The sequence below is a fragment of the Cajanus cajan genome, chromosome 9 (assembly GCF_000230855.2).
Source record: "Cajanus cajan strain Asha chromosome 9, NIPB_CcT2T_4, whole genome shotgun sequence".
NCBI lineage: Eukaryota > Viridiplantae > Streptophyta > Magnoliopsida > Fabales > Fabaceae > Cajanus > Cajanus cajan.
The window spans coordinates 15,701,415-15,725,076 of NC_138525.1; the positions used below are offsets into that span (position 1 = coordinate 15,701,415).

The 23,662-nt window shown below is 26.2% G+C and overlaps 2 protein-coding genes across 2 annotated transcripts; both read left to right on the forward strand.

Moving 5' to 3' along the window:
- Nucleotides 1–2,012: 2,012 nt before the first annotated feature.
- Nucleotides 2,013–3,798, forward strand: LOC109789532 (large ribosomal subunit protein eL30). The gene is made up of 5 exons (XM_020348510.3): nt 2,013–2,153; nt 2,245–2,350; nt 2,451–2,552; nt 3,396–3,464; nt 3,553–3,798. Exons 1-5 carry the CDS (start codon nt 2,133–2,135, stop codon nt 3,591–3,593), a joined length of 339 nt encoding a protein of 112 aa, XP_020204099.1. The 5' UTR covers nt 2,013–2,132; the 3' UTR covers nt 3,594–3,798.
- Nucleotides 3,799–18,598: 14,800 nt separating this feature from the next.
- On the forward strand, nt 18,599–22,294 carry LOC109789537 (AP2/B3-like transcriptional factor family protein). The gene is made up of 4 exons (XM_083063562.1): nt 18,599–18,982; nt 19,714–20,383; nt 21,247–21,452; nt 21,739–22,294. The coding sequence occupies exons 1-4, from the start codon at nt 18,869–18,871 to the stop codon at nt 22,078–22,080; spliced, it is 1,332 nt and encodes a 443-aa protein (XP_082919688.1). The 5' UTR covers nt 18,599–18,868; the 3' UTR covers nt 22,081–22,294.
- The last annotated feature ends 1,368 nt before the right edge of the window (nt 22,295–23,662 follow it).

The following is a 23,662-nucleotide window of genomic DNA, read 5'->3' on the forward strand; positions in this document are numbered from 1 at the left end:
TCCACCCGTTAGTACCCTCTGAACCGCATGTAGTAAGTACTGTTATTTTAATCAAGAAATCAAACGGTTGGTATCAGTTTCCACCGTGGGGATGCACGCCGTCCGAAACATCAGAGTAGATAAATTAAAAAAAAAAAGGTTAAAACCCTATTTTGGTCCCTTATAATCTTTTTTTGTTTCAATTTAGTCCCTCATTAATTTTTGGTCCCGAATTAATTAATTGGTTTCAATTTAGTCCTATATTAATTAATTGGTTTCAATGTGGGACTTTCCGTCCAAATTGCTTTAACGGTGTTAACTTTTGGCCACGTGGACGCCACGTAGATGAGAATTTTTTTGAAAACACCTGGACCCAGAACGGCCCGTTCTGAAACCGGAACGGGATGTTCTGGGTGCACTTTTGGTGTGTTAATTTTGCATCCGGAACGGCCCGTTCCAAGTGTAAAATTAACATACCCAAAATGCACCAGAACGGCCCGTTCCAGTTTCAGAACGGGCCGTTCTGGTTTTATTTTATTTTTTATATATAAAATATTAATAATTTTATAAAATATATATTATTAATTATATTTTAATTATGTTATTATATCCAATAAAATAAATATATTAATATTTTTTTTATATTTTATTTTATTATGTTTATCTTATTAATTTTTATCATTTTATTCATTTAATCTTAAATAAGTTGCAAAAAATTATAAAGTGATATTCCTTTTATCTTATTAATTATTATATTTTTTAATAAAATTAATTAAGAATATTGGTTTAATTACATTTTTTATCCCTCAAGTATTACAATTGTGCAGTTTTGTGATCTCCAAGATTTTAATTGCATAATTTTAGTCCTTAAAGAATTGCAATTGCGCGATTTTGGTCCTTTAATTTTTAATTGAACAATTTTAGTCCCTCAAATATCATAATAGTATGATTTTTGTTTCTCCCATTAAAAATTAATAATTTTAATATATATATATATAATGTTTTAAAATTAAATAATTATTTATTTATTCAAATTAACATATATTATAATTTTTGATATCATATCAATAATATTATAATATATTTATAGATAAACTAATAATTTGATAAATATAACTTGTTATATATTAATATACTTTTACAAAAATATAAGTATATTAATTAGAAATATATATCTGATCTTATATATTTATATTTTTGTAAAAGTATATTAATATATATTAAGTTATATTTATCAAATTATTAGTTTATTTATAAAAAGGGTAAAAATATTATTGATACTAATTTATCAGTAATATTAAAATACTAATAATATATAAATTTTATTTATTTAGTAATAGTAAATATATATCATTTGATACATTAAAAAAAAATATACGTTAATTTAAATAAACAAACAATTATATAGTTTTAAAATATTATATATATATATATATTAAAATTTTAAAATTATTAAATTTTTAATGAGAAAGACTAAAATTCCACAATTATGATATTTGAGAGATTAAAATTGTTCAATTAAAAATTGTGAGACTAAAATTATACAATTATAATTTTTTAAGGACTGAAATTACTTAATTAAAACCTTAGAGATCAAAATTGCATAATTATAATATCAAAAACACAATTAAGTAAAGAATATTTTATTCACAGTTCTGGAACGGGCCGTTCTGGTTCTGATTTCAGAACGGCCCGTTCTGCTTCACTGGTGGTGTTTTAATTTTTCAACCAGAACGGCCCGTTCCGGTTTCAGAACGGGCCGTTCTGGGTCCAAGTGTTTTCAAAAAAATTCTCATCCACGTGGATGCCACGTATGCATCTACGTGGTGTCCACGTGGCCAAAAGTTAACACCGTTAAAGTAATTTGGACGGAAAGTCCTACATTGAAACCAATTAATTAATTTAGGACTAAATTGAAACCAATTAATTAATTTGGGACCAAATTGAGACAAAAAATTAATGAAGGACTAAATTGAAACAAAAAAAGATTATAAGGGTCTAAAATAGGGTTTTAACAAAAAAAAAAAAAACAAAACAAAACAAAACAAAGCAAACCCTAGTAGTGACCAAATTATATATCTCATTTGTCGTCTCTTCGTTTAGGGTTTGCATCTCTGTGTTCCTGTGCCCCCCACTTCAGAGAACCAACAACAATGGTTGCCGCCAAGAAAACCGTAATCTCTCTATATCTTCACGCCTTCGCTTTTACTAAATTGTTTTTCAGAATTAGGGTTTTCAATTTCAGTTCAATTATAATGAATGCAGAAGAAGACCCATGAGAGCATTAACAACAGGCTCGCTCTTGTCATGAAGAGCGGCAAATACACCCTTGGCTATAAGACCGTTCTCAAATCCCTTAGGAGCTCCAAAGGTCAGTTTTTTCTACACTTGTGTCTTCTCTAGGACTAGGAGTGGCTTTCTTCTTCCTTTTATAAATTAAAAAAAAAAATTTATTTTTGAATTCTTTGCAGGGAAACTCATCATCATTGCTAACAACTGTCCCCCTTTGAGGAAGTCAGAGATAGAATATTATGCCATGTTGGCTAAGGTTGGAGTTCATCATTATAATGGGAGTAAGTTCTTTATCTAATGCTTTTCTTCTCTTCCTCCCCCCTTTAATGTGTTAAGTAACAGGTGGAAAATTCTTTGTTTCGTAGGTTGATTTGTTCTTGTTGGATTTAACTTAGGATATTGTGTTTAGGATCAATTGCTTACCGTGTTTAGGTTTTAGTTGACCATATTTGATCTTTTGTTTTCTTCCATAACGATTCAAGTCATGTAAAGAAGTTATCTATTTAAAAAAAAATTATTAGTCACAGAGAAACCAACCTTATGCTTGAGTCAGTTATATGATTGAGTGTCCTACACTTATACACTGGAATTGGTTTTTATGATCTGCATTTATAGTAGATGGTGGGAGTATTTAGGATGTGTTTGATAAAACTTGTTGAAAGACTATGGAAAAGAGGCGCCCCTTTTGTTTAAAAATTAAAACTAAAATATAATAATAAAAAATAAGAGAAATAACAGAGGTTAAATAGTAGTAAGTGGTTTGCAATTGGAATGTAAGTAGTTTGGGATAGTTATAGGGGTAAAATAGGAGAATGTGTATGACAAAACCATGTATATTTTTGTTAGCTAAAACCATGTATTCTTTTTATCTATAGTATGATGATGGAAGTATTTAGTGATTGGTATTATGATAATTACATGTTGATATTGGTTGCTGATTTTGATATGTACTTGCTGCTGTTTCTCTTGTATAAATTATTAATTCACAAACATCTGAGCTGTAATTTTTTCTATTGATGATAATTGACGGATGCTTTGATATCTTGTAAAATTTTCTTTTGACACATTTTCAAGGGTTAGGTATATTTGTGTCTCTTAACCAAAATATTTATTGTTTATTATAGACAATGTGGATTTGGGCACTGCATGCGGCAAATATTACAGAGTGTGCTGTCTCAGTATTATTGATCCTGGTATCTGATTGTTTCCTAGAACTATTTCAACATTGGAAACTAGTTTTTATGTTATTTTTTTTGTAATACTTTGTTTTTCTGTTTTCAGGTGATTCAGATATCATTAAGACACTGCCTGGGGAACAGTAAAGTAGCGTTGGAAGTTCCTTGATATATTTTTATTTTAGTTGATTTAGACATTTGGAAGAAAATCTGATTCAGTTGTAATCTTTGGAGTAAGGTTGCCTGTTTTCTGGGAACTCTAGCTGAGCATCAAGTAATTTTGACTTGGAAAATTCTTCATGATGTTTTATTGTGCTAATTTCTACAGAGATAATATATTTATATTTTGATAGCTCCTTCTGTTAATGCCCGTGTGTTAGCAATGTTGCTCTTAATATAATAGAGTAAAAGCAGATATAAGTATACACTTATTGTTTTGCTTTTTGGAGGTTTCAATGGGGCAGTTGATAAAAAAAATGGACAAAACAATTGAGTTTCAATTCTTCGACATATTTTGCTCCCACGATTTTGTAAACATTTGTAGATTGAATAGTTGTATCAATGCAGTTTTGCAGTTCTTTTCAAAATGAGCGTTTGTATATATATAGCTCTTATTTTCAGCAGACCTGTAATAAGGAAGTGTGATGGTAATTCCTTTCTAGATCAATAAAGTTACTCCAGGAGTTTCATTTGTTCAGGTACTCTGTTTCAAGGTTAACTAATGTAAATGTTGTGATACGTTAGTCAAAATGATATTTATAAGTTAATAAGTTATATTAAAAATATCTAATAATTTTTAAAAGAATATATAATATTAGACTTAATTAGGATGTGGCAAAGTATATCTAATTCTTAAAGTATATTTATTTATTTATAATATAAAAGTTGAGTTGTGAAGTAATATGTTGTCACATGACAATATTTTTTATTATCACATCAACCAAATTATTTGTATCAATTTTTATGTAATATTTTATTACATTTCTTTTTTATAAATTATTCTACTCAATTCATCTTTCATTCTAAGTTTTAATTTGAATTATTTACTCAAATTATCTTTCATTATAAATTTTAATCTAAATTAACCTATGTAATCCTTCATGTTATCCAACATTCATTTCACATTGTAATCATTATAGGAAATCAAGGGTGATATTATCATTTCACACTATAACCATCATAGGAAATGAAGGATGATATTCTTTCTTCTTTTTTTAATTCTTAATTTTTTTTCCTCATGCATGATTTGGGGTTCAATAATCCATATCATTTGCAAGAAAAGGAGAATCATGTGAGAATTATTAAGACAATCAAATTTGGAACACATAAAGATGAATCGACTAAGAAGTAAGACAGATTGATTATTCAAATCTTTTGATATCAGCAACTAGCATTGAAATTATAGTATTAAAATTATATATTTCTTGAGACTTTTCAAGCTACATAAATTCTTACGCCCATTTTACGTCAGAATCATCATAGGAACTTGAAGTTAGTGTTTTTTCTTCTACAATTTTCACTCTTAAGTATTTTTTCTCATGCATTATTTGAGGCTTGACAATCTATTTCACAAGAAAAGGAGAATCACATAAGAATTGCTTACATAATCAAAATTGAGACATATGAAGATTAATTGACTAAGAAATAACTCAAATATTTTTATAACAACATATATGTTGCATTCAAACTATTTGTTATTTGAAAATTTACATATTATATATGTGCGTATGTGTGTGTTTGTGTGTATTACTGATTATATTACTTTTTAATGTTTTAGCATAAACTAAATTCATTTTTACCCTATGTCCCATATTTCTTTAATTTTGTAGGGATTTCTTTTTTATTTTTATGAAAAAATTTTGTATGATTTAACCACCAATTTTTTTTTAAGAATGAATATATAAAAAAAAATGTTCTCAACATTAAATATAATGTAATGAATGGAACAATGAAAAAAGGATGAATAGATGAATCAAATGTACAAAACTGAAAAATCATTCCTCATTCACCAGGCTTTTTTAATCCCAATTAGAATAAATTTTTAATTACAAATTAATGATTTATCTGTTAATTAAATTATTAGCTTAATTGAATACACACTTATTAAATGTATTTAATAATTTATAATTGCTAATTAAATGAAATTTATAATTATCTGTTATTGATCAGTTATACATATATTTTAAAATTTTATTATTATAATTGTCTAGATTGACTTTTCTATTAAAATATTTCATACAAATTTTAATTTCATTATTTTACTCTTTTTTATGATACTCTAAACATGTTATTTTAAAATTTATTCAAAATTAAAGAATCAAATTTATACTTTTATAATACTTCTAAAATTAAATCTATCGTTATAATTTCAATAAAAAAATAATGTAATTTAATAATTTAAAAACATTATCATTTTAAGTATTAGAAATATTTATTTATAATGATATATTATTATTAAATTTGTTTTATATTACGATAAATTTTAATAAGAATTTTAATACATTCAATGTTTAATATATATATATATATATATATATATATATATATATATTAAGTATATATATATATATATATATGTATATATATATATAATTCATCCAATATATTTTTATCACATTTACGTGTCAAATTATATAATACATAAATTAAGTATTACATAAATTAAGTATTTTCAAATAGATATTTTTAAATATATATATATATATATATATATATATATATATAATGGAAATTCAATATATATTTAAATAATTCATTACCTTATCATAATAACTAAATTTTTTATTTTAAAAATTGAAATTTTACATTACGCATTGTATAAAAATATCAGTTGTTTTGTTGTTATAAACTCAGCCTACTTTATTTTCTTTAATTTTTTAAAAATAATACAACAATATTAAAATAAAGTATTAATTTTTTAAGATCTCAACACAAATCACGGTGATTTTTTTTCAAAAAAAATTTGATTTGTTTGATTATAAAATATTTTTACAACACAAATTTATATTTGGTCAAAACTTTTCTTTTTTTATTTTGACAAGAATTTCTCTTAATTTTTTTTTTAAAAAGAGATTATTCAATTGTTGAGATTACAATCATATTTTATAAGTTTAACACAATATAACAACTTTTTTTAAGTAACTTTGAAAACTTTCTTAATTTATAAATACATAATAAATATTTTACAATTATTTTATTATATAATTTAATAAAATAATTTTTCATTAATTTTAATTTTCCTAAAGTATATCATCATATTCATTTATTTGTAAACAGCGCAATGTGCAAGTCAATATTTAGTTGATTCTAATTTCATAAACTTGAACTTATCAAAAATCCCTTTAGATCAGGCCAAATTGGTGGAACATGATGCCATTTTAAATGATGAACTTTTGTTATAATCATCTCTTGGGATGATTTTGAATGTTCTATCTGTTTTTATTTTGAAGTGGTACTTGTTGCAAAGTGTTATTAGACGTTAGTTACATTTTTATTGATTAAACTCTATGGTCATTCCCTTATTAATTTTGTTTCATCTGTCTCATGATGTGGTTACATCTTAGGCCACAGAAGATGGTAAATACTGTTTGGTTTTGGATTTTGAGGCCAAGGCTCTGCAGTTGTCACGTTTTGAACAAAGGTATTCAGCTTTCTTTCTTGAAGCATAATTTAAATTTTGTATTCATGTTTTTTAGACATGTTCATGAAGATGATGGGACTCTGAATTTGGATAACAAAAAAAAAATGCTAGAAACTGGAAAACTTATGTTATCTTTTATTTGTAATGGGGTTTAAAAGAATTCAGATAAGAGAAAATCAGGGTAAAAGAATTAAAAGACAGAAATACCAAAAACAAAACCTCATTTCATCTGTATTTTAATTATATATAAAAAAAAGGTTCAATTAACAATCCTTGTACCAAAAAAGTTTGCAATGATATGAATTTTTCAGTTCAAATCTTAAGCATCTCACCAAAGCACCAAATGCCTACAAACAAAAAAAATTCTTCAAAATCCTACCCCAATTTTTTTATATTGGATTTTGATTAGACATATAAAATTACATGACTATAAAGGATGTTCATAACCTGTACTATCTCATTAACTCGTCCAGTGCCAAATTAATTTTGACATATTCAGGTTTTAGAAATTAGACTTAAGTTTTGAGAGTGGTTTGAATTATATTTCCCACTTGTCTCAGTTTGGATTAATGTCCTATATTCTTTTGAAATTTATATAATTCTTAATAATTATGTAAATAATAATTAATAAAATTTATATGGATATTATTTGTCTTGAAATATATACCATCAATAAGCCTTAATTTTGTTTTATACTTTTAATTCTATAATTTAGTTGTACATAATTTTAAGATTGATATACTTTATCAACAAATGAGGTTGATCCAGTCATGTACAATTTATTAATGAGTTAAGTTCAAATAAATAATTTAATCAAAATTTTGAGTTGGGTATTGAGTAAGATAAACTAGTCCCAACCCATTGACTATGATTTATAAAGTCCAAAGTTGCATAGAAGTTAAAACAAATCTCAAGAGATAAAATGTGTTCTCATAACAGGTTATCCCAATGTATAACTGCATTGTAGCATTGTAGACATAAAAAGCTTTAACCTTAGAGGAATTTAATTAATTCAATACCTCTGGAGTTGTAATATCAAAGATATTGGTGCTAACAATTTTTCAATCTTCAATTTTGTGTTTAGGCCAAATTTGTTTCATTCTTTGGGCCAGGAATTACAGCTGAAGTTGGGGGTTTTGATGTTTGGTTGCATGGTAAATCCCTAATAATAATTAAAAGGCTCAGAATGTGTATGAAATGATTGAATGCATTCTGACATAATATTTGATTGCAGGTAAGGGCCAAAAAGATTTATATGATATCAGATTATCTCTAATACAGTTCCCAATGGCAATGTTTATCCTTCATGAAGTTGTAGACCATTTTATCCTCTTCCATGTTGCATGGTTTTAGTCAATCACTGGACTTGTGTCCTGTAAGATATGTAAAAATATTGCTATGCTCAAAAGAAAAAATAGAATAAAATATCAAGTTATTCTATTAAGTGTAAATTTTGATATAGAATAAAATAAAAAGAAAAATGTCATTTGATTTTGGTTCCTAAATTTGTTTTCCATTAACAAGAAATTGTAACACTTAATGGGAAAAATGTTAATAGGAGAAAAAGTTTACTAAAAATGAAAATTGACAAAAATTTGAAAACTAAAATTAATTAAAAAAAAATTGTTCAAGTCTAAAAAGTTAAAATTTATCAAAGTTAAAAAATTAAAAATATATTTAATCATTTTTTATCAAAATTATTGAGGATCACATTACTTATGCTATTTTACTTTTGATATACAGGAACTTATAAAACTAAAATTTGCTTGGAAACTAGTTTGAAATTATTTGAAACATGGGATTGCTTAAGTCAAGCTATGAGAATGCATGTAGCAAAAATTCTTGGCATGTCAGATTAAGAAAAAAATGTCATTAAGTATATACACTTTACTATGTTAGTGTTGGCTCCATCATTTGATCCTTTAGTTACATAATTTTCTTTTATAGTCTATGTAAATAAGCTAAACTAGTTGTTTGTTGGTTTAGTTTGCTAATCTCATTGTGACGTAATCATGTAGTTTCCTTGATGCATATATTAATATTAGGGAGTTGATATCTTGTTATGATACTTAATAGATGTGTTTGGAAAACATTGAGTTAAATGTAATCCATGTTAACTTCAAGCGTGTGATTCAGTGGTAAGGGTTGATCTACGCTTAAACAAGGTTAGAGATTCTAATCTTGCTTTGTGTATGCAGTCGCATTAAATTTTGGGGCCAGTTATCCCACACTTTGAGGTGTCTCCAACGTAACGAGGAGATTAGTCACTGCTATCGGCAGTGGATACTCTAGGGACAAAAAATAAAATGTAACCCATGATTTTTTTTCTTCTGATTTATAGATATATTTATTTTAATGTTCACAACATTTAAATGCGAGAATATCCATTTTATGGCTTCTTAACATCAATTCAAATATACACCACATATCCTTGACTCCTTTGATTTGTTTAAATTTTTTTATATTTCTTTAGAATTACATTTATGAAGTTGTGTTTAAAAAAAAATTATGCTTCTCTTGAAGGTTAAACCTCTATTCAAATAAAGTTTTTAAAACATCTAATTTTTTTTCAAGAGTTTCTTAACTTCAAAATATTTTAATACCACATTTTAGAACACCAAAACATACAATTGTTACTAAAAGATAATAATAATTAACAACTATTATAGTATTATAATTATAGGTTCTAAAACCTAATTAATTTTAATTTTTAATGAGATATAAACCGTTAGAATTTTAATTATTAAATATTTTTAAATTAATTAATTTTTATTCTCATAATTAATTATAGTAACATCGATTAGTATAGTATTTCTTTCTGCATCTTCAATCTAATATTGAGAAATTTATTTTGAATCATATAAACTTGTGAAAGAGTCCACAAATAAATCATAGTACAACATTTTGCATTTCTTATAATTCACTCTTAGCATTTATGGATAACACTTACTTAAAATTACATACTTTTTATGTTTTTTTTTTTGTTTAACGTTTAAGGTTTATGCACAAGAATTAAAAAACTATTAATTTTTTAAAATATTTATTACTTATTTTCCTGTTATACTCTTTAAGTAGTTAGAGAAAAAATAAGTGTATTAAAAATAAATAAATAAATACTTTATTCAGTAAACACACATTAATTAATTATTAAGATTTTAAAAATTTTAAAAAAATTAATTAGTTATTAATTTTAGTAAAATAATAATAATAATAAAAACAGAAAATAATACCGACTATTAGTAAAAAAAATGGAAGGAGTATATATTTTGTAGTGGTTTGCACTATCCATGCATGTTGAACGTGAATATTTGTCTCGCCATGATGTAAATGTAACATTAATACAAACACATGTAACGGTTGATAAAAACACAAAAATATTGCGTATAACGTATCCCAAGAGACACCACGTGTTGGAATGTCAGAATCTGAAAACCAACTGAATAAGAGTGGCGTGTGCGGAAGGAATCCAAATCACTAGTCACTACCCTCTGCCCATGTAGTGCAGTCAAGTGATTCACCCTACGACATGATTCTTGTCGAATCTTAAAAGAGCAGCTTTTGTGTTTTAGCTTGATTAGTTATTTTTTTTAAATCAACACATTATTTTTTAAACAGAATGAATCTTATTCCAGATGGATACAAATATTATATACCACAATATTGTTTTCTTCCTTGTGAAATAAGAATATTTCCATCAATAATCATAGATTAATTTTCTATTTATAGGTAAAGATTAACGAAATGTGTTATTTCTTTCATTATTTATTATATTTATTTATAAATTGAATTTTAATATTTTAAAATAAATTAATGAATAAAAAAATATGTACTGTAATATAAATTATTTTTTATGTTTAAAATAATAAATATTTTAATTGTACTAAGATACCGATATAAGTCATCTAAAAAATGAAATACAAGTATAAGTTAATTTTATTTTTTTGACAGCAGAAATTGAATCTTGTTAATAACTCCTTATCTTAATCCGTGTAATTAGAACTGAAATTTAAAAAATGAGTATACGTTGTGTTGAATATTTGATAGAAAGACTTTTATTGCTCATAATTAATTATTATTATTTATTTTTATATTAAAATTTGATATTATTTTTATAAAACTATTTAACATATTTATGAATTTATTAAAATTATAATAATAACATTGAAATTTAATGATAGTTACTGAAGTCTGAACTTAGAGTCATAATTTTTTTTTACTTTCTTAGGAATCTTATATTTAGTCTCATATTTAAAAAATAAAAAATCTAGAAAATATTATTTTTTAAGAATGATTTTTATAGGTTTCTCCATTCTCACATAATTGTCCGATGTGGAAGGTGAGAAATTAATATACAATCAAAAATAAAGTCTTAATGTGATAAAAATGTCATACTGTATTTATTTGTTTGTCTAATGCAGTAAAAATGATTGATTCCCAAGTAACATTCTCATAAAACATTTATGGTCAGCCAAACATATTTTCCTCATTCTTAAGAATTATGATTTTTGAGCATAAACAAATTATCAAACACCCCCTCAAAAAAGAAATAGACTAAATGAAAATAAGATTAAGAAAAATATAAAGAAAAAAATGGATAAAAAAAAATATGGTGATTGGAACAAAGTTGAGAAAGTTTGTAAGCTATTGGAAGTGTTTAATCTAACTACTCATATAATCTCAAGAAATGAGTATCCCACTACAACTTTGCATCCTGCAGAAGTGTGGAGAGTGAAAATAATAATTGATAATGTAATTGAAGATGGATCCTTTTATGAGAGAGAGTGAAAATAATAATTGATAATGTAATTGAAGATGGATCCTTTTATGAGAGAGACGACGACTCCAATGAAAATGAAGTTTGACGAGTATTAGAGACAATATATTTTACTTATGGTTATTGCAACCTAAGGTCAAATTTCATATTATCGATATATGTTTTCCCTTGATATATAAACCCATGGATGTTGCCAAAGAGAATGTAATGAAGTATTCATATAGATGATATTTGATAATGAAAAAAAGTTTTGAAACTGATTTGAAAAGAGATTTGATTGGAAAAATTGAAGTATTCAGTTTTTACTCAAAATAATCAATTATCACTTAAAATAATTGATTATTTGTTCTATTTTTTAAAATATGAGAAACATTGTTTTAATAATCGATTATCCAATAGTCAAATAATTGATATATATATATATATATATCATTTTTCATTTCAAAACCCAGAGAATTTGAATATTTGTGATATTACTTTTGATAAAACTCTGAAAAATATTTCTCTTTGAAAGAAGAGGTTTGATACCCTTTGTAGGAACCTCAAGCAAGAATTCAAGAATTGAATTGATCATCATCATCTTCATGGAGATAGAAGCTAAGTTATATTGTTTATTCACCTATCTGGATTGTTTTATACATCATGTGAATTTGTTGCTAAATCTCTTTGTAACTAGTTTTCTTAAGTAGGTTTCTTAAGAAAATGTAATTTTGTAATGGAGTGCTATAAGAGGAAACTTCTTGGGGTGCAAAAAATGATTTCCTTAAATGTGTAGAAGTATATAACATGTGTTTATCTGATTGTAAACCTTATGAATTTAAAGATAGCAGAAAATCTCAATCAGTTTAATTGGAAACTAGATGTAGGTCACAAGTGGATGTGGTTAAATTAATATAAATTTGTTGTGCATTTTTCTCTATCTTTATATTTATCCTTACATTCTTGCAAATCTAATTATATGCTTAATGTTGTATGACATGAATCATAAATGTTGTATATAAGCCTAATTAAATATGATATTGCATTTACAAGATAATATCAACATCATATCATATATATTGAAGCAATTGATATAACCATATGGGATGTTGTTGAGAATGGACCATATATTCCTATTAGTGAGGAAAAAGGTAAAAAGAGAGAAAAACATCAGAGTGAAGATGAAAAAAGGAGAGCACATTATGACTATAGAGTTAAAAACATCATTACATTTGCATTATCACATGATGGATTTTTTTTATATAATATCTCAATGTAAATCTTCTGAGGAAATGTAGGACACTTTACAATTAACACAAGAGGGAACTAGTGATATTAAGAGATCTATGAAACACACACTAGTTAGAGAATATGAATTGTTGCCTTTGAAACAAGGTGAAAGTATATATTTATGATTTTCAAAAATGTTTTACACACCTTATAAATCACTTAATTAATCTTAGTATGAAATTTGAGAAATAGAAACTAAATCTCAAAGTGTTGCAATGTCTGGACAAATCCTGGCAAGCCAAGGTGACAACTATTGAAGAATCAAAGGACTTTACGTCAATGACCCTAGCTACCCTCTTTAGTAAGTTGAGGTAGCATGAACAAAAATTACATATATTCAAAGAAAATGAGCAGCTATATAAGAAAGGAAAATGAGTTTCATTGAAAACTTCATCCTTTGGGAAAGGAAAAGAAATTACAAGAAAGGAAAATGAGTTTCATCAAAAAACTTCATCCTTTGAATCGTTAAAATTTGATGTAGAGTTTGAGTTATTGAGTGTAGTAGGTTTACCAAGACTTACTTGTGGAGTAATTGATCCTTCCTCGTATCTTTTTATAAAAAAAAAATATGAAAATTGATTTTTACACTCAATTAAACTATATTTAAATTGACTTTTTACCCAATATTAATATTATCTTTTGTTGGTTTTTCAACTCCTACGTACAAAAAAAAAGTACTTATAAAATAGAAGTAAAGGGATTCTCCTTTTCATAATTTAGTTTATACTACTCAAAATAGAATATAAAATTCATGTTTGAACTCATGAGATTCTCTAACCTTGTTCTTTTTATGGATCATACTACATTTATTTAAATCATGAAGTAAAGGAAAAAATAGAATAACACAATATATAAAGTTTGTGATAAACTGTGTGCAAGTTTTATTCATCAAATATAAGTTGAGATAATGCACATAAATCAGGTATTAAGTGAGGGCAATAAAATATTTTATAATATTTTTTTTATTGAAAATATAGTAATTTTTAGAAAAAAAAATATTTTGTGATAAAAAATTTAATATACCTATTTTTTATAAATTAATTTTTTCTTATAAATAAAGTGACAATTTCTCTTTTTTTTTTATTTGAGATTATATTTAAGTGTGACTTTATAATTTTTAGTGACTTATTTAATATTAGAAAAACAAAATAATATAAATTATTAGGATAAAGATAATAAACTTACTATTTGTTTTCTTTTGTATCTCTTATAAATTTTTATGTTCATTTAAAACAAAAATACTTTATGAGAACCATGTTTATTTTTTTATAAAAGTAAATTAATTTTTTTATTAAATTTGTTTAAGTAATAAAAAGTAAAAATTTTGTGTGGCAATTACTCTCAATCATCTTAATTTGGATCCTCTCATACCAACACACAATGTACATATACAAAATTAAAAGGGTTAAAAACTAAAATAAAAAATTGAAAAATGACCTATATTTGTAAACTAAATTATGACATCTTTAATGAGTAAAAAAGTAATAAATCTTTTTAGTAAAAAAAAATTTATATTATAATAAAAAAATTAAGACAATTTTATCATAAAGTGAAAGTAATTGCACAATAGAATAAAATTTAAATGAAATATTAATATATTTTAAAATATTAGATATAAAAAATAATTATTAGAATAAATATTACATATAGTAACATACAAATGTCACTATAGTTTATACCTACATTTTTAATAATATATCAACATATATTGTATCTAGTAAAAATAATTTTTAATGATAAGTATTATGTCATTATAGGATATGCGTCACTACTTAATAATTTTTTATAATGAATTAAAATATAATATATATATATATATATATATATATATATTATAAAAAAATAATAGTATATATAAAAATATGAAAGGGTAAAATTTTAGTGGGGTAATTACCTCCATTAACTTACTCATGGATCTGTCCTGTGTACATGTATAAGCTACAATTTCTATCGATCAACATTTATAAATTAATGTATGCAATAATGAATTTAATATATTTTTTTGACTATTATAATTAATGTATATGTTAATAATAGTATTATTTCCTACACCGAACCTTTAATAATGAAAATTTTACTATGAGGTTACATAAAACTGGTTCATATACATACTTGATCAATATGTGTTAATTTCTATGCCATAACATATAATATTGATTTTATGTTTCATTTGACGACACAATCATGTAATAATGAAAATACTATCTTGATGTCTAATGAAAATTTACTGACAAAGAAAAACACTAATAATAATCTTAAGAGGAATAACATGAGAAAAGTAAAAAAAAAAACTTAAATTAAATGAGAGGTTATGTGCATGTAGTCAGTGTTTTAAAACCCGGACCGACCCGGCCGGTCGGACCGGTTGGACCGGGAACCGGTGGTCCAGCCGGTTCGAATCCGAAGTTGGATCGGTTATGCAGTCGACCCGTTTCAAACCAGATTGAACCGGTCAATTTTCCGGTTCAACCGGTGAACCGGTGAACCGGTGGGTCAAACCGGTTCAACCACTTTTTTTTTTAATTTTTTTTTAAATTTTTTTAAGGGACCATAAATCACAAAAATAATAATGAAAATTGAATCTCTTAATGAAAAAACAAGGAGTCTTATTAAATATAACAATGACTACTTGTTCTAATATATTTGTTTGCAATATATACAACTTAAATAACTTTTATAGTATATTATTAATTTTAAATTATATATTTAATAATGCAATATCTATGTAAATATTACATATATTATTTTGTGATATTAATTGCAAGCATATTATATATGTACATATTATTTATATTTTTAATTTGTATTAATATACCGTTTAACATGTAATTTTTTTATGTATTTTTTTACAAAATAAAAATAAAAATGATTTTAAATAAGATAGAAAAATTGAAATTTAAAATAAGATATGAATTTATTAAAATTTATAAGTATAAAATATATTTAATATAAATATTTTTTAATAAAAATCGAGTCATGCGGTTTAACTAGTAACCCACCGGTTCAACCTTTGACCCACTGACCCAGTACCTTAACCGGTTCGATGACCGGTCCGGTTTTTAAAACTATGCATGTAGTACAACATTTGTGATAATGTTTTATCATTTAATTTTATTGAAATTTAATGTATTAATAAAAGCTTAATCACATTTTAATTCATAAGTATCGTAATTATGTAATTTTGGTCCCCAAAGTTTTAATTACACAATTTTAGTTCCTCAAATATAACAGTTATACAATTTTGGTCCTTCAAATTTTAATTAACCAATTTTAAGTGGAGGAATAAAACATTATTTACATAATTAGTGGTCACATGCCAATTTTACTCAATATTGTAATCCTAACCGTTAATTTTGATCTAAGGGTTATAGTCAATTATTTTTATGTTCTCATATTAATGAGTGTTCTTATTTGAGTTACCTCCCTCCCTCCACACACACACTCTTATCCTCATCAAACAACTAAAGTTGGGAAGGATATCCTTAATGTAATCAAGGTCCCAAAGAAGACTAGTCCTAGCGAATTAAAGGATACTCTTACCAACTCCATTGTTAGAAAAAACTAAAAAAATCATCTCACAATAGTAAAAACTTATTTGTCATGTCAAGATTAACCTAAAAAAAAGAACTAAAAATTCATCTCACAATAGTGAGAATTTATTTGTCATTTTATGAGAGATTAACCTGAAAAAAAAATTAGAAAATCATTTCACAATAGTAAGAATTTATTTGTCATATTATGATAAATTAACGCCCAAAAAAAATTAAAAAATAATCTCACAATAGTGAGAATTTATTTATCATGTTACGATAGATTAACCTAAAAGAAACTAAAAAATCATCTCACAATAGTAAAAATTTATTTGTCATGTTATGAGAGATTAATCCCTTTTTACTATACCTATAACTAACTTTGTTGATAAGTTTTTTTTTCCACTTTCAACACAACTAAATAAGTTGAAGTTTATTTTTTGGTTTCATTTTTTCCTCTTCTAAACAACATAAAAATAATCTCACTTTTTATTTATTTTTCTCCATTTTTTTTTCATTGCTAAATCAAACTATCATTATCATAAAAATATTTTACAATCAATTATAAATTATAAAAGGTATAATTTTAAAAGTATTTAACTATTTATTATGCAAGTCAACAAAAGATTCCAATTTGATAATTTATAATTAAATGAAAATATAAATCTCTTTACAAGATGAATATATTAAATGATATGATTTTCAATAAAATACAATTCATTGATTTTTTAACTATTATTTTAAATGTATTATTTAAGTGAAAATTTTCTAGACAACATTGTAAAAAGTACACGTATCTTCTTTATTTGAGAAAAATAGTCTGTTTGAAAATAAATTTAAAGACTTTTTTTTAAGAGTTTTTCTATTAGAAAATACTCTTTATTTTTAGTAGAGAAATTTTTAAAAGTGTTTATAATTTGTATTTAAACAGATTCAAAATAATTTCACACTATATTGTTGATTCACAAGTCTAAATGTTTCATACCAAAAATTAAAGTTTTTTTTTTTAATTATTAGTTAAGGTATACTTTAGTTATTTAATTATTGTCAATTTATACTTTTCATATTCTCTTTTAAAATAAAGACATTTAGTCTTTTAACTTTAAAAATATAAATGTTTAACCCTATTATCAATTTAATATTGTCTAGAATTTCAACATTGACCAACCTATCATTATTTAAATGACGTAACATTTAATAATAAAAAAATAAAAATTGTAAAAGATTAATTAATACTTATTTTATTATTAAAATTTATGTATAAAATCTTTATTTATATTTATTTTAATAAATAATTAATATTTTTTTACACTGATACTTATTTTATTATTAAACTCCTATTGTTTATATATATATATATTAATTGAACATCACATTATTTAAATAATAACATATAATAATTTAATACTAAAATTTAACAATTAATAGATATTAAATTAAAAAAAATTTCATATTTTAAAGTTAAGTAAATTAAATATTTTTATTTTAAGATATAAAAACTAAAATTTTGACATAAATCAATTTTTATATATTAAACACAAATTTTTATTTTATACGAGAATATTTTTAAGAAATTTTATTGAATTAGAGAGTTTTTAGAAAATCTTTAACTTCTTTTCTAATTTAATTTAATTTATCATACTTATTATCATTTAAATATTAACATTTTTAAATAATTTATCAATAAATGAAAATAAATTTTTATTACAATACAAATTATTTAGTATAAATTTAAAATATAATTTATATATTTAAAATATTTATGTATATTAATTTTAAATATAATTTATATATTTAAATATAATATATATAAATTTAATTATGTATAATAAATATTCCTATACACAGACTAATTTTTTTTTTAATAAAAAAAACTACGTAAATGCAGTGCTTTAATATTTTAAATACATGTATCAGGTTAAAGTGGTAACAGCCAATAGCATGTGAGGTAGTTTCAGTACCCAGTCAGAGTGTACCATTGCCCTCTGGGAAATTGATTCTTTTTTATTGAATTTGGTGGAAACCCTTGGAAGTTGAAACTCCACACTCGTTTTTCTAACTCTTTTCTTTCTTTACATAGTGAAAAGTGCTTCTAACCATTTGAGGGTTTGGTCTGTGTTCTGTACTCTCTATTCAACTCTCGCTGTCCACTTTCTCTCAAAACTGTTAAAGTTTGAAACTTTTCTCATTTTTCATTGTTGTTGTTGAAATGGGGAGCCAAAATTGTGATGGTTGCAGATCGTGGGCGGAGGACATTTACTGGTCCCATTTTCAATTCCTCCATTTTGTGCAATTTCTCCGAACGGATTATGAGCAACGCCTTGTTAGTAATTCTTTCTCTTTCTCCTTCGCAATCCTTATCTGTTGTGAATCAGGAAATAATAGCTATTATTAAAGGAATGAAATTTGGGGTTTGATTTGAGTGCATGCACTTCATTTTCTTTTTACAAGTTTTTACCCCTTTGTTTCATTTCGTAATATAATTTTCATAAGTTCATTAGCCTTTTTTTTTTTTTTTTTTTTTTTTTAATTCATTTTCATAATTTTACATTTCCTTTGCCTGTATCAATTTCTTTAGTAAAATGTTGTAGCTTTAGATTAGCTGTTGTTATTCATGTTTCTTTTAGCCGGGATTATTCTGTACTACAGAATTAAAAAAAAGGTTCCTTTTTTTTTTATAAAAAAATAATGATATGAGCTTGCATTGCAGTAGAGGAAACATGCATGTAATTTGTGGGTTCTACACATGCATGCACCCTGATATGATCATGGTTGTGTGGTGTGGTTATGTCTGTATATATTTATTGAGCCAGGGAATGTATATCCACAAGGGTAAGAAAATAAAATGAATGAGGAAGAAAGGTTGTGATGTGGTTGCTCTTGGCTTATTATTCTGTTCCTTGTTTTGCAATCACTATGTATTTTGTATACTTGAGATGTTATGGCTGGTTCTCTATCAAGTTGTTATGATTAGTCTTTTAGATATGTATTCTACCTGAATGTTTCTGCAGCTTATTGTATTTCTCAATGATGAAATTTGAAGCTTGATTGCAGGCACTTCCAAAAACATTTTCGGATAACATAAAGAAGAAGTTGCCAGAAAATGTGTCCCTTAAGGGTCCTGGTGGTGTTGTGTGGAATATAGGGCTAACCACTAGAGATGATACCTTGTACTTTGCGCATGGTTGGGAACAATTTGTGAAAGATCACTTGCTGAAAGAGAATGATCTCCTGGTCTTTAAGTACAATGGTGAATCTCAATTTGATGTTTTAATATTTGATGGGGGGAGCTTCTGTGAGAAGGCAGGTTCTTATTTTGTTCGAAAATGTGGGCACACTGAGGATGTAGGTGGAAGTCTTAATAAGAAAAAGGAAACAGCTAATTCTTTGGATGAAGGTAATTCCCCTTCAAATGTTGCTGTGGAATGTGCTTCACATGATAGAACTGTAAATGTCAATGGAATGAAGGAGCCGATGGATGTGCCTTTTGAAACTCCTATTGAGAAGACTTTCAATGCGGGTGTTGAATCTGCTGGTGCTGAGCAAGTAATGCCTGGTGGCGTTACTATTGCTTTTTCACCTGATGCTGTACCATCAGAAACTGTTAATGGTAAAAGGGTCAGGAAGCTTGTTTCTGCTGTTAGGCATGTCCAGACCAAGCGGAGGGGAAGACCAGCTAAAGTGTCTCATGTTGTTCGTGAGAGAGCACTTGACTGGGTGACTGGTAACATTTTTACTTAAGCAAAAGGGAAAGAAAATATTATTACTATTGTTTTATGGACTTAGATTTTTTTTTTAATTTTTTTATTTATTTTTTGTTTCCCTTGAGAAAGTTTAAATGTGTGAAAAATTTTATTTACCGATTAGTTTTTGATTCTACAAAACAAAAACATTTTCAAAGGCTTTCAACTTCAAATAGATATATAGATAATATGAAATAGTGGGAGCTTGTGTGGATATTCCAACATTACGTTCACTGTCGCCAAATTAATTTTAGGATTTGTCTCCTAATATACGGGAAATGAATAATGAGAAAGTATGGTTGCACCCACCTTTGATTTAAAGTGTGGGTTAAGTTTATGAGATGTCTTGATTCAAATTAGGGGTCAATACAAACTTACGTTCTTGCACTTTAGAGAAGCAAGAGTGATCCTAAAAATAACACAAGATGCAACTAGATTTGATAGAAGTAGTTTGTTGAAATTTGATATGTGCATTGAACTCTACTACAGAGTACAGACACTAACTAACTGATTTGATAATAGCTGGCCATTATTTCCTGTTAGACTTTTTGCTTGTTTTAGATCAAGTTCTAAATTATAATGCAGTGTGATTATTTTGAAACAACTAATTGATTGTTGCTTATAGAAAGCATGGTTGGCTTAGATTCGTTTTGGATACATAAATGCTTAATTTTCAAAATCTCATGGAGTTGGCAAAAATAAGTAATGATTTCTTCAAAATAAGTTGGATCAAACACTGAATTCCTAGGTTGAAAATTAATTAAAAATAAAAATGGAAACAGCTATTCTTCATGTTTGAGCATTGAATTATTTCAAATACTGCTTCTGTTTGAATCAATATTAGGAAGAGTAGATGCTGCTGAACCCGCATCTGCAGTTAAAAGTGCAGTTAAAAGTGGGACTGGGACATATGAGTTGTATACCTCAAATAGAAGGCCTGTCACAGAAGCTGAGACTAAAAGGGCCCATGACTTGGCTCAGGCAGCACGTACCAACGACAGTTTGGTTGTAGTCATGCGACCCTCGCATGTGTACAAGAGATTCTTTGTGGTAAACCATTGCCTTACAATCTTTACTTTTGAAACCTAGTTTCAATTTTAATATAGTGCATGTTGGGATAATCATTTTGAACGTACTTTTGATAAGAGGTGCAATGATAAACCAAACAAACTTTTGAATGTATACTTTTGATAAAGGGTGCAATGGTAACCCAAACATACTTTTGATAAGGGGTGCAATGGTAATCCAAACATAGGCATATTCTGCTGGCAATTTTCAAACTTGTTGCAGTTGTGTTTTAGTTTTATTCATTGTGCCCTTGTTTTTTGGTGACTAGTCAATGCCCAATAGGTGGATTGGAGACTATGTCTCACCAACATCTCAAGATGTTTTATTACGCATGGGCAATGGTGAATGGATCGCCAGATACAGCTACCATGCTATTCGGCACACTGGAGGACTAACTGGTGGGTGGAAACATTTTGCCCTGGATAATAACCTTGAAGAGTTTGATGTTTGTGTGTTTAAACCAGCTAGCAAAGAGAACGACACTTTGGTGATTGATATGACCATTTTTAGAGTTGTTGAGGAGATTGTTCCTCTCACTGCCGTATCCCCTGCTGGAACTGGAAGAAGGGGTAGGAAGCCAACAATGAAGACTATTCTGACAGAAACTTAGTCCATCGTGAGGGGTAGGTCTTTGTAGGACTTAGTAGTTGTCTCTTAAGATTACAGTCTAAGTTCACCAGTTATGTATAGCCTGAATGTTGTGTTGGCTTGTCTAGTGGATCAGTCTTATAAGGAGGTAATATAACATATATGTACTTTCTAATGGTGTGCTATTAGAGCCTCGTGGGTTAATATGAATTCATCAGCCATTGCAATTTGCAGAATTTTTAGAAAAATTGAGTTTCAACTAAAGAGAAACTAGGAAGATGGAAATAGTCCTGGGTTCTTGAAATTTAATCAAGATCATGATTCTGTTTGAAAATGAGAAACTAAGAATTTTCATTCATGTCCAAAAAGCTAAGAAAATATAGCTATAAAAATGACCCTCCAAGTGTCATCATCTAGTATTTAGGGAATAAAAATATAAACTATATAATATTCTAATTTCATCCTATTAACCCATTTGATTTAATTTCTTCTTCTGGGCCTTTTAAGGCCGATCCTATCACATGCTACAAGTGCTAAATAAAGAAAAGACAATTTTTTTTTCATTACTAAAAAGTATTTTCGTCGAATACGGGAAAAATTTTCCTTAGGGTTTAATAAACACTAAATAGGTGGGCATTTCCTCCTAACTTGAATATGCTACATCTGTAAAAGTTAAGATTCAGATCTAAGACACTTGGTTTAGTGACATGAGTTTTTAGGCACTCGTGCTGCAAGTTATTTGCATATTAACTATACATCTAATGTTATGCAAGTTTATTTATTTATTTATTGTCATGTCACAAGTATCTCACAACTTATTGGGGGAAGAGATTAATCTTGTTTGTTGTACATTATTTGCTCAGACATGACAAGTTTTTGGCTCATGGCGTGATCGATCATCTACTAAATAGAAAGTCACAACAATGTATAAGTACATAATGTCAAACCACTATGCTAACCATGTTGTCCAAATTATTCATTACGCTAACCTATTAAGTTAATTATCCACGTTTACTTGCTTTTTCATTTCTTATTTTTATTTTCTGATTTCACCTTTTAATTATAAAATTGTTACTTTATTTTCAATTTGTATCTTTGTTTTCAAATATTTATACACGAACTAGATAATAACAACTTTGAGTAAACAAGAAAGTTTTTGTTTTCTGTTTTCATTTCTTAATTATAAAACTCACATTGTTTTAAATCTATTTTCTGTTTTCAAAGATTTGATTTGAAAAAGAAAAAAAAAAAGTTTTCAATGTTTATTATCAGGAAACGATCCAGAGAGTTAACAAAGGGGGCCCAAAAAAAAGTTTTAACCTTTAAAATTATTTAAATATTTAATTTTAGATAATGTATTACATTAATTAAAATTTCCAAATAATAAATGTTTATAACAAATAATGAAATTTTAAATATTGTTCATTATGTCTGTAATGATTTTTTAATATATTTTTCCCAACCAAATTTATTTTTCTAACAATTTATGTTAAAATATTATATTTACTAAAATGTTATTTCTAAGGGAAGGAGGGGACATGGGTAGTCCCTGCCCTCCTCTGTATCCGTCCCTATCTATTATACAAATATTTGAAAACAAAATA